This window comes from Labrus bergylta, chromosome 18 (assembly GCF_963930695.1).
Source record: "Labrus bergylta chromosome 18, fLabBer1.1, whole genome shotgun sequence".
In the NCBI taxonomy this organism is placed as follows: Eukaryota; Metazoa; Chordata; class Actinopteri; order Labriformes; family Labridae; genus Labrus; species Labrus bergylta.
This window is the reverse complement of record NC_089212.1, coordinates 1,347,752-1,363,088: the sequence shown is the minus strand read 5'-3', so window position 1 is coordinate 1,363,088 and position 15,337 is coordinate 1,347,752. Positions and strand designations below refer to the sequence as shown.

General features: G+C 40.3%; 1 protein-coding gene across 2 annotated transcripts in view; it reads left to right on the top strand.

Annotated features, from left to right (window-relative positions):
• Positions 1-266: 266 nt before the first annotated feature.
• Positions 267-15,337, top strand: part of LOC109992149 (serine palmitoyltransferase 2) — a 30,695-nt gene continuing 15,624 nt past the window's right edge. The window contains exons 1-7 of one of the 2 annotated variants that reach the window (XR_003809159.2): positions 267-710; positions 3,614-3,808; positions 4,495-4,649; positions 7,830-7,978; positions 10,537-10,661; positions 13,160-13,253; positions 14,411-14,516. Coding sequence is in view for 1 of the 2 variants with exons in the window: in XM_020644647.2 (XP_020500303.1) it covers positions 558-710; positions 3,614-3,808; positions 4,495-4,649; positions 7,830-7,978; positions 10,537-10,661; positions 13,160-13,253; positions 14,411-14,516 (977 nt within the window). In the remaining variant the exon portion in view is untranslated. The remainder of the gene's footprint in view (positions 711-3,613; positions 3,809-4,494; positions 4,650-7,829; positions 7,979-10,536; positions 10,662-13,159; positions 13,254-14,410; positions 14,517-15,337) is intronic. The other variant, XM_020644647.2, reaches the window with a different exon arrangement.

The window sequence follows — 15,337 nt, the reverse complement described above, 5'->3', positions numbered from 1 at the left end:
TAATGTATGCTATTCTTTTTGTGTTTGTTTATTCATAAATAATCTATCACAGGCAACAGGTCATCATTTTTTAAGAAACGCTTCAAGCTAAAGTTAGCTTGATTGTAATGCATTTTAAATCTCTTTGCCCCCACCTCCAGTCAAGTGTGTGTGTCTGCAGCCTACAGTTCATGTCGGATACTGTAAGCCACGCCCTCATGTACATGTGAAACACGTGGTCCCGCCTCCTCCTGCAAGCTTCGATATTGTTGATGGGCGTTGATTTCCGGTATTTTACGTCTGGATTTTCAGGTTCCACCGAGTGCGGGTAACACGCGTGTGTGTTGTTTTGTGAGTGCATGTGTGTGTGTGTGTGTGTGTGTGTGTGTGTGTGTGTGTGTGTGTGTGTGTGTGTGTGTGTGTGTGTGTGTGTGTGTGTGTGTGTGTGAGAGAGGGAGTTTGCAGCGTGGTTGTTGTAGCCGTTCCCAGCGTGGATACTGTCACCGCCTTGCACCGCAGGCAGGCACCGTGTTCCTACATGCCAGTTACCGTCGGGGCTCCACAATCTCTGGCCAGCAATGACCGAAATCCCCGCAACCAAACCGGCCAACGGGGATGTATGTCAGCGCGTAAAGAACGGAGTGAAACCGGAGAGGAACGGGTTGTTGAAGAGCCTCCAGAGCTGCCATGAGAGGACACCCAGACACCACTGCCAGCCCGAGGAGGAGAAGGTGAGGGCCAGGGTGGGACGGGAGGAGAGGGGGAAGTGTTAGGAGCATCGTTTGTTGTCCTAATGTTGATAAAGTCCTGCCTTATTGTAAATGACAGGTGTATTGTTGACTCTGTCATGGTACTGGTGTGACAGCTTGGTGTCTGATAGCCTCGATCACTCAGAATGGATTCCAAACCAAAACGTTGTAAAGCGTGTTTACTCTTTCTTAACTTATTCTCCCAAGAACAAACACTCTACCACAGATTCTGACTGAATTATTACCAGAAGCTCTTTAATTCGGCATTTATAACCAGTATGGCACAAAGTAGCATCTCTAAAAAAAAATCTACTTTCTGAATGTTTAAGTGTGCTCTACCATCCCCTCAGTTGAAGAAGGTTGTTAAAGCAGGTGAGACAAGGCTACAATACACTGTACATGATGTGTGTTCATATAGAAGTCTAGCTGTACCATTTGTGCATTGGGATTGAACATCAGATATCAATCTCTACTAACAGATCCAGTCTGACAGCTTGGCACAGTTCACATTTCTTTGCCTTGATGACAGCAACACATTTCTGGTTTTGCATCCTTCTCTCATCAGTTATTTTTTCAACATAAAGGATGGGGAAAGCTATTCTTCTTGTAATCCATTTGAAGGTACTTAACTACATGCTGGATTTATGTAGGCTACCTATTTATTTGTTGACTCACATTTGTTAATTTATTGTCTACAATCTTCTTTCTTGAAAGGGTAGTTACCCACCATCCAAAATTGGGATTAGTCCTACAGTTCACAAAGACTGAAACTGTAAAGAGGAGTAAGTGATGAGGGCAGATTGAACCAGTGCACCTGTTCAGGTAAAGCGCTCCGTTGAGACTGCATGCCTGCTTTTCAAACAGCTTTCTCTCCCCAAGAGGCTAATGAAATTTCCACCCTTGGATGAATCTGTAGCCGTCCCAACTTAACTGCTCCCATCTGACCGTGTGATGAATAGATGCTGTTGTACACACACAAGAATTTAGACCTCTGAATATGTTGTGAATATTTCAGTTAATTGGAGTCTGATGTCACACTGCTGACTGAAATGAAAAAGAAAATGTTGGAACATATTTTAATTCTCCTCTGATTCCAAGATAAAGGATTTTTTTTTTACACCTCACTAACTTTAGTGTCAAACAGTATGTGCATGTTTTTAATGAAGTTAGATGGAGTTTGGTTAACCGATGGTATGTTAGTAGTGTGATATCCTAAAGGAAACAGTGGAGGCTGCTGACAGGCTGTCCTCATCACCAGACACTGTGGTGACACAGAAATAGTTCCTTCTTCTGCTCATGTTTCTATAAACTGAGTCCGGGTGGCTGGAACGCTGAGCGCCTGGTGACTGAACCTCAGCTGATTACAGTTCATGCGGATGTCAGCGTTGCCGCTCTGTAAGGTATTTGAGAGAGAGGCATGACCGGTCACATGTAGGGCCTAATAGTCATGAGCACAGAGATGAGCATAATGGGGAGGGAGAAATAACTTCTGTGAGCGCCTGAACATCCACTTTTTTAAAAATGGAGAAAAAAAAGAGGAGTGAAACTTGAGTTTCTGTAGAGGAGAAAATACAAATGTTAAGTTTTGGCTATCTGATTTCAAAGTGTGCAGATTTACATCAACACAACCACCAAATCCCTTATTTGGCAGTCAAATCCTCCCTGGCCTGTCTCACACTCTGTTTTCTCTCCTGTATAGTCAGCTTCCTTAACTTTCTCCTTACTGCATCACATAATGTTTTTAAGTAGGTGTTAAGGAGTTGTAGAAAGCCAACAATAACAAAAGGCAAAAAGAAAGTGTGTTTTCATTAGGACAAAGGAGAGGAAGTCACAGGAAGTCTGACTACATTCATGCCAAGAGTTTCTCAAATGGTACAGTCCAGCAAACCAATTAATCCAGTGTACAGGAAATGTGTTTATATAGGAAGTCAGTAGGTCAGAGGCATGGTAGTGCTGTATTGTTTTAACACTGATCAGTGATGGAAAGTGACATTAGTGATTTAGCTCATGTTCTGCATTTTGTATAATTTTAGTTATTTGTACATAACTTGATTTATTTCCAACTTCTGCTCCACTATCTCTGTCTGATGCAATTATTTACAAGTTTCTTTCCTCCTATCTCGAGCCAGAAGATTTTTTTATTTCCACATTTGATATCCCATGAGTAAAGGCTCCCGCACACTGACTCTCTTAATGCTGACAAATGTATTTGATCATACAACGTTTCTGTCTAACAGACCATATCAGTAGATGTAGGGGGGAAGAAAATCGATTCATGTAAAAATCGATTTTCTTATCTTCTGAGATTTTAAATAGATTTATAATTTCCTTTTTTTAGCTAATCAGTCATTCCCTGCTAAATGCTAATGCTAGCTCTTTCACTCAGTAGAATGCCAAATGGAGCAGCATGGAATTCAGCCAGTCTCACAGATGACTGGAGTAGATCCTGAAGTCTGTACTAATTCATAAATAGACTTTGATCCATGGATCCAGAATAGCTTTGAATGGAAAATGGATTCTGAATTAAATCTTGACCCTAAGAATCGAAATCGAATCGTGAGACACCCAAAGATTCCCAGCCCTAATCATCAGTTATAATGTATATTATATAATGCAACTGATATCCAAACTTGACGTGTTCCACCATATTAACAGATTGCTGTGATTGCCCAAATTTAAAAAAAGGAGATTGTAAGTCAATGAAACACAATTCTATTAATGAGTAAAACTGATTTTTTTTCAATAAAGCCTTAAATGAACAGAAAAACAATATCTACAGCAGTAGCTCTCTTATTCCAACATTTTATTTCATATCAGTGTTTTGGTTTGAGTGATTTTGTCTAAAGTTTCAATACAGATGATTTTCTGTTCTTCATGTCACCCAGGTCCAGGCACCATCACATCATGACAGCCTGTACAGACGGCCCTTCGTCGAGTCTTTTGAGGAGACGCCCATGCTGGTGGCCGTGCTCACCTACATGGGCTACGGGATCCTGACCGTCTTTGGCTACCTACGCGACTTCCTCCGCCACTGGAAGCTCGAACGATGCCACATCGCCAGGGAGAAGGAGGAGCAAAAGGTGAGAAGAGCCAAGGAGACGATGTGAAGCTGTTTCAGGTCATCAGTGTCTTTTAAGAAATACTGAGTATTCAAAACTTCACTGTGAACCTTGTTTCATTTACACTCAGAAAAGAAATGCTATATTTCATAAATCAGGTCAGCGGTTTACCGCAGCAGTTCAGCAGGAATGCTAAAGCTAATAACACAGTTCAAGTATTTTTCTTGCATTGCCTTTATTCCTTTACAGTTCATTGTAACATCCCCTTTCAGGCTGTTTGTTTTCTCCCCAAAAAGCAAAGCTACTGTTGGAGTTATGTGCACAGTTGGGGAAATGTCCTTGACCGTTTAGATTGTTTTCAACCTGTTGTGTAACATTTGATAGTGATAGTGAAGTCCATTGTTTTGAAGTATTTGGTTATGTTAAAGAAAGGAAGCCAGTATAGGAGAGACATGTGGAAGTCATTAAATCAACCCAATGCTATCATACACATATTTCCTACAACATCTAAATGAACTCCCTGAGTCCTGTCTTAAAATGTTTAACACTTTATTCCTCAAAGACTCGCTAAGCTTTCAGAAAGTATGAATGACATGTAGGTCTTTGAACTAGCATTAATACTATGAAAGAGTCCCTACATGTTCTGCTACTCAAGTATTCCCTCTCTCCAACTCCTCATGATCCCTTCTTTTTTCTTCCACATGTAGGACTTTGTGCCCCTCTACCAAGACTTTGAGAACTTTTACACCAGGAACCTCTACATGAGAATCAGAGACAACTGGAACAAGCCGATGTGCAGTGTCCCAGGGGCCAAGATGGACCTGATGGAAAGAGCCACCCTGGACTACAACTGGACGTTTGAGTGAGAGAATCTTTTGTTCAATACAGTGAAAACAGAAATCTATGAGTTAACCTTGTGGTCAGAATTAGACATGCCCCCATTGGACAATAGCAATGGGATGTGAGTTCTATGGTTAATGCCCCAGTCACAGCTGGCACTAACTGTACAAACACAATCTCTCCTTCTGTGGAAAGATTTAAAAAAGTTGCCGTTCTTCTTAGCAGAAAATCCAGATAATATTACTTGTGGACAATCCAGAGCAGGGCTCTACACCAGCTAGCTGGCCAAAGTTAACAAGTTACAATTTGATGTTCTTCTAAGTGAGTTTTTTTTTTAACTAAAAGTAAACCTGGTTCTTCTTACCAGTTGGGTTCTCTGGTTCTTGATGTTGCTTGGTTTTTTGTAGGTTTAAATACCAACAAACGTCACTTTTTATACTTTTAACAATCACAGAAACTGGTGAAAGCTGAGCCTGTTTCCTTCATTAATATCCATTAGATTAAGGAACAAAATGTCCAGCATGCTGGGTAAATATGAGTAAATAAATCATCATTTGGAGATGCTGTGGTCATGTGATTACAAACGTCTTGTAGGCTTACAATTTATTCATTAAAGAATTTACATATAATAATGTCAAAAATTACACAAAGTTTCACTGGATTCTATGATAATGGCCAATCTTTTAGCCATCCTTCTGTTTTGTCACTTAGAGAGGATTCTTTTTAAAATCTTTTTCTTTTGGATCTACCATTTACAGCCATTAAAATAATGTGTAATACATAGCAAAGGGCTCAACAACGCCACCTCACTACGTTTCTGTCCTTCCCCTCGCTCTCAAAATGTTCCCTGATTCATCCTAAGCTACTTTAAGATCAGTTAGGATCTCTGAGAGAAGTCTCACAGTGTTTGTTAATACAGGCACACATCTCTCAGCCCACAGTCCAACACCTGAACATATTTGTTTAAATTAAATTAATAATATTCACAGCATACAAATGATTCCACTTTGAGAAGCTTAATCCTACTTTAATCCTACTTAATCCTCTTTGCAACACTCTAAATGCTAAAGTGCTAAATGTACCGTATTTTCCGCACTATAAGGCGCACTTAAAAGCCTTTAATTTTCTCAAAAAACGACAGTGCGCCTTATAATCCGGAGCGCCTTATATATGGATCAGTTGGTTAATTGGTTGATCCATACTGGTTGTACACGGCGCTCAGCGACACTGACTCGGATAATGACAAGAGGGAGCCGGGCATGTTGGATGCCGTACTCGCCCAACTGTTCAATTCGGACACTGAAGAAGAAGAATTCGAGGGATTCGTGGACGGGGAATGAACTGAAAAAGTGAGCTTTACGTGTTATACGTAACTGAACAATGTTGAGTTATGCACTAACGCAGGGGTGCCCAACCTTTTTTGAACCAAGATCTACTTTTAAAGTTACCAGTCTGCCGAGATTTACCAGTCCACATAGTGAGCCATAGCCTTTACCAACAGCCTACAAACGCATTTAATACTCACACAACAAACAGAAAATAATAAATGAGAGTTCTGTAAAAAATAATGCAGACTACAGACTACAGCAGGCTGCTGTGAGATGATTTTGCTTTTGTTAAATTAGCTGCAGACACGGTGAGAGTGAACGGAGTAAAGTCCAACCGACTGTTTGACCGGGTCACGTGTGTTCCCACCTCGGTCCGTACGGATCACGGATCAACTGTGTGCTGTAGCACTAAAAGTAAAAAGTAAAAAGGTTCGCGTGGTGGCTGGCGCTCCAGTGCGTGTGCGTGTGCGTGTGTGTGTGTCTCGTCCCCCGCGATGCTCACAGTCATGACAGCAGAGAGGAGCAGAGAAAAGTAGCTGCAGCTTCATCAAATGCGCTTAATACTCGTAGCATAGTTTCTATATATGACTTTTTGGTAAAACATTTACCCCCCCGGTTTTACCTGCACGTCATTGCGCATGCCTGCACTCTCTCTTGCGCGCGCTCTCTCTCTCTCTCTATCTCCGCCACTCGCTCTCTCATGCACGCAGCAATTTCACGAATAAATGACAAATTAAATACACACAGGTCGGAAGTATACTTGGGCTCCCAACACAGGTATCGTGTGTGGGAAACAGTGCAATGAGATGAAATTGAAATCACTTTTCTATTTTACAATTGTATTTTATATTGACAAAACATCTCGCGATCGACTGAGAATCAGTCAGCGATCTACCTGTCGATCGCGATCGACTGTTTGGGCACCCCTGCACTAACGTTTGAATTAGCGGTATCAGACTGTGTTTCTTTTACGTGTTTACAACTGAACAAGGCTGGGAGATATTGTGAATATGCACATTAACGTTTGAACAACGTTGAGTTATTGTGAATGCACTACGTATAAAACTACGTTTTGAGAGTTAAGAGAAACGTCAAAGAAATAATTTATTATTTGGGGAAATCGTCTTATGTACTTTTGTTTTTGTAGTTTTATACGTTACGTTTTATACGTATTTATATTTATATATTCACAATATCTCCCAGCCTTGTTCAGTTGTAAACACGTTCTATTCTATGCGCCTTATAATCCGGTGCGCCCTATATATGAAAACAGTTCTAAAATACGCCATTCATTGAAGGTGCGCCTTATAATCCGGTGCGCCTTATAGTGCGGAAAATACGGTAGTTTGATTATTTCGTCTTAAGACATAAAAAATCAATATATATGTGCAACATTCCTATGCAGAGTATAGTTTTGAAGATAGTATTAGGGTCTCCCTTTCAGTTAAGTTAACATGCTAAGAAAGAAAACAAGATTTGTGGCAATCTGTTTGATTGATACAGTTTGTCAGATCACATTTTTAGTTAGCTTGGGGCTTTTTTCACTTGTAGTTAATTTCTGTGATACCCAGTCTGCCAATGTTACGTTAATATCACTCCAACACAGCGTTTGATATCTGGACTCCTCTCTACAGTGGAGGTGTTTGGCAGAGAGGCAGTGGGTTGTGTAAGGTCAGACATTACACTCTGTGAGCTGAGAGTGAGATCAGACTATATGGAGTGCCAATGAAGGAATGCATCACAGAATTTGGCAGATCCTTGATACTGAAAATATTTCAAACAGAGGAATCACATTTTAAAAGTGTTTTGTTTTAACTCTTAACTGTACCAATTAGCTTGTAAGAATGCTGGTCATCTCCTCCTCTCTCTCACAGGTACACAGGGCGGGTAGTGCATGATGTGATGAACTTGGGCTCATATAATTATCTTGGCTTTGCTGAGAACACAGGCCCGTGTGCTGACTCTGCAGCCGAGGTCACCATGAAGTACGGCGTTGGAGTTGCAAGTACCCGGCAGGAGATAGGTAAAATAAACAGACACGCCTGCTTTTTTTTCTTTTCTTGAACAGATCGATGGGTTTATTTAATCCCAGTGTGTTTGATAGTATGGTTGAAGTAAACATATTTTCTGTCTGTAGTGTTTGTACTTTTGCTTTATTTCTCTTGAACATGAAATGTATGTTAATGGGTACATAAAAAAGGGTTGCATCATACATTTGTTGACAGGTATTACCAACATTGCTGCCAAAATATTTAGTGTCAACACACCCAACCTCCCATGATTGAACAGTAAAGCCATTACACACATTACTACCAAAATAGAAGTCGACATCACACAGCCACTAAATCAGCATCTCACTCCACTGCCCTCTGGGGGAAGGTACGCAGCCCTGACATGATCCCTGCACCCATAAACACCTTTAAGAGCAGGCCTCGCTGAACCAGCCGTGTGTTTGTGTCATGTAGACTGTTAGCCTGTGTTGTTGATTGCTGTCAAACCTGTACAGTGCTGTGAAGAAGAATTACCCATCTGGGACTATAAAGTCTAAGTCTGACTTTATTGAAGCTCTTAGGGCACACTCACACTAGCAGGTTGTCTTGTACCGTGCCCCCCCCTACCCCCTCCCCCGCTGGTCTGCACTCACACTGCTCCAGGACAAACGGGGCCAAAGCACGGTTACCGATTTCCAGTGTGTCCTTAGTGACAGTTTGACAAAACAGAGAAAAGAGGACAGATGGTGCTGTGACAAGATGAAGTTAATTTGACAAGAAAAAACAAAGAGCAGGCCCTAACCCAGCTCTGTCTTCGGAGCACTCACACTAGTCATAGAACTGGACTTTAGGGTGAAGTGTGCTCGGGCATGGTACAGATTGTCTAGTGTGATTGCACTTAGAGAGTTTACCTTGGGAAATACTTGCTTTGAGGCAGATTTTTTTTAAACCTTCAGACAGAGCCAGGCTTGCTGTTTCTATCTGTTCTCATTTTTTGATGGTAAACTATGCTAAACAGTAGCTCACTTTAGCTACAAATTCAGCACACTAGAGTGAGTGGGGCTGCTTTGGCTTGTCCGATGTGTCTTTGGGCAAGCAGTTTGACCCTGAATTATGAATGTGTATGAATGGGATTAGCTACGTCTGATGGTCATTTTACATAGCAGCCTCTACCATCAGAGTGTGAGTGGGTAGCTGTGACATGGGGTGTAAAATACACTTCACAGTCAGAAGACTAGAAAAGCTCTATACAAGCTCAAGTCTCAAGCACGCTGACATGCCAACATGCCGACACAACAACACAAACACTTGAAGGAATCTTGGTGTTCATGTGTTACTTTTAATGACAGCTGTCCTTTTCTATCAGAAAGGTATCCTTAAATGACTTCTTTCCCTGATTTCTGACTCTATCCACTATCCTATCTCTACAATGAAGACACAAAGCCCAAAAACAAATCTTATATAAAATCTTAAATATATATATATTATTATTTTTTTTTTTTTTTCTTTTGCTTGACCTTTCAAGGGGGCGGGGGGAGCAGTTGGGGGGGGGGGTGGGCCGCCCCCTAATATAATGGTAGGGGAAACACTGAGATGTCATTCCTGTATACATACACTGTGTACTAAAAGCCACACTGATGGGCAGAGTGATTCGGTGTGTTTCTTTTTGTGATTTGGGTGCTTTTAAAGGTTTCATTTGCTTGGCATTATTCAGCTTAAAAGATGTTTCTTAAGGTACTGGTTTAGATCAGTTGAATCCTGGCCTCAGATACATCACCTTTGATACATCTATACCCCAGGATCTCTTTTTCTCATTTCCTTTCTCCAATCAATAAAGGCAAAAAGGCCCAAGAGTATTTCTTACTTGGACTTAGATATTTAGTCTTTAAACTACATATAAAGCTACAGCTAGCTGTCTAGCTTGGAGACTGATTGCAGGGGCAGCTAGCCTGGCTCTTTCTAACTAGTACCCCTTAAGGCTTGACATTTAACACACCATACTGTGTATTATTTTATAATATGTAGCATCTCAAACAGAACCTGTGATTTTTACACTTGGATTTGATATGGATTAAAGGAACAAAACTGTAAAATGTCAAATGTTATGACGGCTGTATAGGAAGATGTAATATATAAGCATAAGGGCAATGATATTCTCTTTACATACTCTGAGAAGGAAAGACAATATGTGCATTTATCCAAATATTCAATCATTCCATTAACCTTAGAGGTGGCTGTGGCTCAGTTGGTGGAGTCGGTCGTCTCTCAACCGGAAAGTTGAGGGTTCGATCCCCAGCTCCTGCAGCCACATGTCCAATATGTCCTCCCAAGTTGCTCCTGCTGCATCATCAGCGGCATATTAATGTGTATGAATGAGATGAGTTAATGCTGATGGTCACTTAACATAGTATCCTCTGCCATCAGTGAGTGAATGTGTAGGTGTGTGTCCTGTAAAAGCACTTTGAGCAGATAGAGGACTAGAAAAGAAATATACAAACTTGTGTTTATTTACCATAGGTGTGATCTATATCAGCACAGATCATTGAGGTGCAGATTGGATATATATCTTATGCTGTCTCGTGTTTTTCAGGTAATCTGGACAGACATGAGGAGATGGAGAAACTGGTGGCTGAGTTCCTCGGTGTGGAGTCAGCTATGGCGTTTGGGATGGGCTTTGCAACCAACTCCATGAACATACCTGCACTGGCAGGCAAGGTACGACCACAGAAAGAGAAATGTCTTCTTGACAGAGCTTTATTATCATCTCTGCATTCTTATCTCCACTCTCTTGCCTGCTCTTTGTGTTTTCTTGTCAAATTAACTTTATCTTGTAACAGCACTGTCTGTCCTCTTTTCTCTGTCTTGTGTCACAATGTCACTCACTAACGCTCAATGTGAAGTTTTTGGAACTATGCACTTCAGTATATTTCCAATGGATGAACTTAGTTTTCTACCAGACACTTTTGTTTGCACAGCATGTAAAATTAATCTAAACCAGTGCTTCTCAACTGGTCTATCCTCAGGACCCTCTACCAACTTCCTTCGGGAAACTGCGAGCCAAATGTTGGATATTTGTCAACCAATCAGATTAAGACGGTACAAAACATGTGACAAAACAAAAAGAAATGGAACAAAATGAACAGGTTTTAAAAGCACTGCATAGCTTTTTGGCCACGTTCCGTGACCCCCTGGAAACAGCTATGTGACCCTCTTTTGGGTCCCGAACCACCAGTTGAGAACCACTGGTCTAAACAAGCTCCTTCATAACATGGTACTATCACAGGCTACCAGTAGCAATGAAAACACAGAAAAATATATCAGGAGGAAACACTTCTCGTTTTCATAAGCAGCTCATTGCTCAACTGCATGTCAGAGTGGAAAAATAACAGAACAGAATCTGTTTGCCCAGTGCTGCTTTGTAGGAAGAGAGTTCATCATATAGTGGGTTTGTGCTAGTGAGAGGACACCATCCATGGAAAATGTTACATTTATTTTATGCTTATGAAAAAACCAGTGATAGATGAAGTATTCAGATCCTTTACTCACATGGAAGTAGCACCCTGACAATACCCCTTAAATCTGAAGTGGTGTTATTGACTTATAGTTTGCCAAATTTACAAAGTTTTTACTACCAAATCAAACACATTTACCTACATAATCAAATGTTCAAGCACTCCTTCTGCAGCAAAGGCTCTTTTGTTTTCATATAATGTGTGATCTCTTCAATATATTGGACTGCTTTGCGTATGTCATTTTAGCTGCTTTTTATATTCAAGGCTGAGATAAGTCGTTTACATGCTTGGTTGATTTCCAGAAAATGTGTGTGCATCTTGGTAACCCCTATGGACAAATCAATATATCTTATCACTTAGCTGATCTTATCCTGTACATGCATGAGTAGTGTTTCATAGAAAAACTAAATCCTTTAACAGTTACATGTTTCACTCCCGGTGAATCTTCTCCATAGAAAATTTAAACAGGTTCAGCAGCATGTCATTAATCATGCTGTCTGACCGAGAGTTAATGGCAGCAGTCCGAGGCTCTCAAAGCTCATAAAGTTTATCACATGTTTGTTCTCTGTACTGTGACATCAACATATCTCTTCCACCTTCATTTATTAATTTATTTTAACTTTAACTGCATCATGTCCTATGTTGAATATTTTGTGTTGTATTGTGTATATAACTTAGTTTTTCTATATTTCTGAACATATGTTTATGTCTTATATTTAATTGACTGCTGATGTAAATTAGCCTTTTGGCTAACTCAGGTAAATCCATCATAATGTTTATTAATGTACAAAGCCTCTTTTCAAATTAATACATTTTTTATACTAATCCAAGAGGGGTTCAGCTAGAATTCAGTTTGGGTTTGAGCACTTTCTTAAACCATTAAAAAAATAAACATATCCTCCAGTTTATCTGAAACATTCTAACTCCAAATCAGCAGATTTAGAAATGTATGGTCTTTGCTTGACTGGAGAGTATGACAAATGAGACTGCAGACTCACCCCCAAAGACAAATATGATGAGGAATAAGTTTAAAGTTGCAGAACATTAAAAAACTTGTGCTAAAGGTCAAGATACTGATAATGTACTACACTGTTGTAAGCGGCTGTGGCTCAGTTGGTAGAGTCGTCGCCTCTCAACTGGAAGGTCGAGGTTTCGATCCCCAGCTGAGCAACATGTTCGATGTGTCCTTGGGCAAGACACTTAACCCCGAATTGCTCCCACTGCTTCGGTGGCGGTGTATGAATGGCATTAGTTACTTCTGATGGATGATACTACATAGCGATCATCACTACCATCAGTGTGTGAATGTGTAGGTGTGACATGCAGTGTAAAAGCGCTTTGAGTAGTTGGAAGACTAGAAAAGCGCTATATAAACTCAAGTCCATTTACCATTTACTGTTACTGGAGTGGATGCTCTTAGTTGTAGTCTCCTTCATTTATCCTTTTAAACATTTTGGTTAATAAAGGTTAAAGAATCAACATTGTAGTAGTAACTTGATCAGCAGTCTCGATGTGATGACCTCAGCACATATCATTAGGTTTACACTGACCATGCATAACGTTTATGCAGACCCTTCTGAGGGTCTTAAACCTCGCCAATAATTCCTAAGTTGGATCCCCATACTGAAGAGCACCAGAGGGACACAGTCTTTTCAAAATAAATCTGTTGTATCATTTCTCTGTGTGTCTGGTGTGCTGCAGGGCTGTCTCATTCTGAGCGATGAGCTGAACCATGCCTCTCTAGTCCTGGGAGCCAGACTCTCCGGGTCCACCATCAGAGTCTTTAAACACAACAGTAAGTCTGAAGACTAAAAGAAGCACCTCTCCTACCTGCATTGATAGGGCCATTTACTTTTCTATTCCACCCTCATCCTGGTGTCCACTTCTATTTTTTGGTGTCCCCCCCCAGTTAAGTTGCAATATTTTCATTCATTGCTTTTCTTTCTCTACATCACTTCTGTGCAGGACTTTAATCTGATCATTTAAATCAGAAAGGAAATCACAGACATTACAGACGAACCCATCACAGTGGAGTGAGCACTGTATTCAAATTCTTTTAAGTATCTTGAAAAGCATTTTAATATTCATAAAACACAGAATAAAATATTGGTGGTTGTGTATGTCAAATAAAGAGGGACATGGCTAGCAAGCTACTCATTTTGGTCTTATTGAAAAAAGAAGTAAAATGAGCATGTCTTTACAGTTAATCAGATAAAAAAACATACTCACATAAAGCATGAAGTCATTGACATATATATATATATATATATATATATATATAAATATATAATATCTCTCTCTCTCTCTCTCTCTCTCTCTCTCTCTCTCTCTCTCTCTCTCTCTCTCTCTCTCTCTCTCTCTCTCTCTCTCTCGAGTAATGGTTTGTGTATGTAATCAGCTGTTATTGTTTTATAGCCGTTATGCTAACTAGCCCTGTGTGGGCATGGCCAGATGTTGACTGTCCTGCTGGGTCATCTTTTATTACACAGTTATCATCATGTTAAATGTGACCAAACTTTCTACTTTTATGCCCATTAATAAGTTTTGTGTAATTAGCAGCTAAATGCTTACAATGAGCCTTTTCACATCAAGCCCTTAGCTAAAAGCTAACTTACTACTTAGAAACACTTGTTTTTATCTTTTGCCCAAAGCCCACCAAATATGCAAGCTAAGCTAGTATTTTTATTTATGTTTTGGGAGCGGTGGAAAAAAGCAAAAGCCTTGACATTTTTCTTTCTTTCACCAAAATATGCTCACAGTTTGACGATGGTAAATGTGCTTAGAACACGACTTGAACCTGACTCTGTCCACTGTGTTTTTAATAAACACTTTGTATTCAGGCCGTACTGAATCTGTGACTGTGAGAGTGTCTGGCACACAACAAAATGAAGGTGGTTTTCTGTCACCGCTGGTCGCTCCAGCTGTTTATAAATGTCTTGATTTTCCTGTCAGATATGCAGAGCCTGGAGAAACTGCTGAGAGAAGCCATAGTCCACGGGCAGCCCAGGACTCACAGACCATGGAAGAAGATCCTAATAGTGGTAGAGGGCATTTACAGGTAGCTTATCCACTTTCTTTAAGATAAAGGGTTAAATATTTCCTGTTTGAAACTGTAAAGCCTGGTTTCTACTTCTGTTCTACTTACTTTAGTGTGTTTGTGTAGCATAGAAATGAGATTGCTAGTTGGCAGTCCGGTTTCTATGCTTGATATGTTGCCACTTTATTGGTTCTGCTACATTCTCTGCTTGTGTACAGGTAACCATGGTGACTGTAACTGAGCTGGAGCTGATAAATATTGAGCAGCAGTTAATTATATTGGCTCGTGGCATTCTTCCTTGTGCAGAATTTTGAAAATGGCGGCTGTAGGAGAAATGTTGTAAATGTAGGAAACACAATGCTACCCAGCAGTCCAATCAGAGGGCTTGCAGCTGCATCGTTTTGACACATGTTTGAGGGGTTTTCCATATGTACAAGGCTACACAAACCTACAGCATATGCTGCGACGGAGATTCAACACAGAAGTATCAAATCAAGCTGAAGACATTTTTCTGTTTATTGTCCTTTAATTAATGTCTTGCCTGTCTGGCCTTGTGTCTTGACTAGATGGTTAGGTTTTTGGTGCAGAACACAACAACAATGATGTTATCAAGGCGTGCAGGTTTATTTATACAGAGCGTGAAGCAAGAAGGCGATTCAAAGTGCGTCACATAAAACATCAAGAGCATCATGACGAGGAGCAAAAGAAGCTTTAAAATAGAACATTTAAAAATCACTCTGCAATCAGTGCAGAGACATTTAGAGATTATAAAAGGGAATGTTGTCAACAATGGTGTCACAATAGGAGTTCCCCATTATCTCCTTCCTTGTTTCAACATGAAC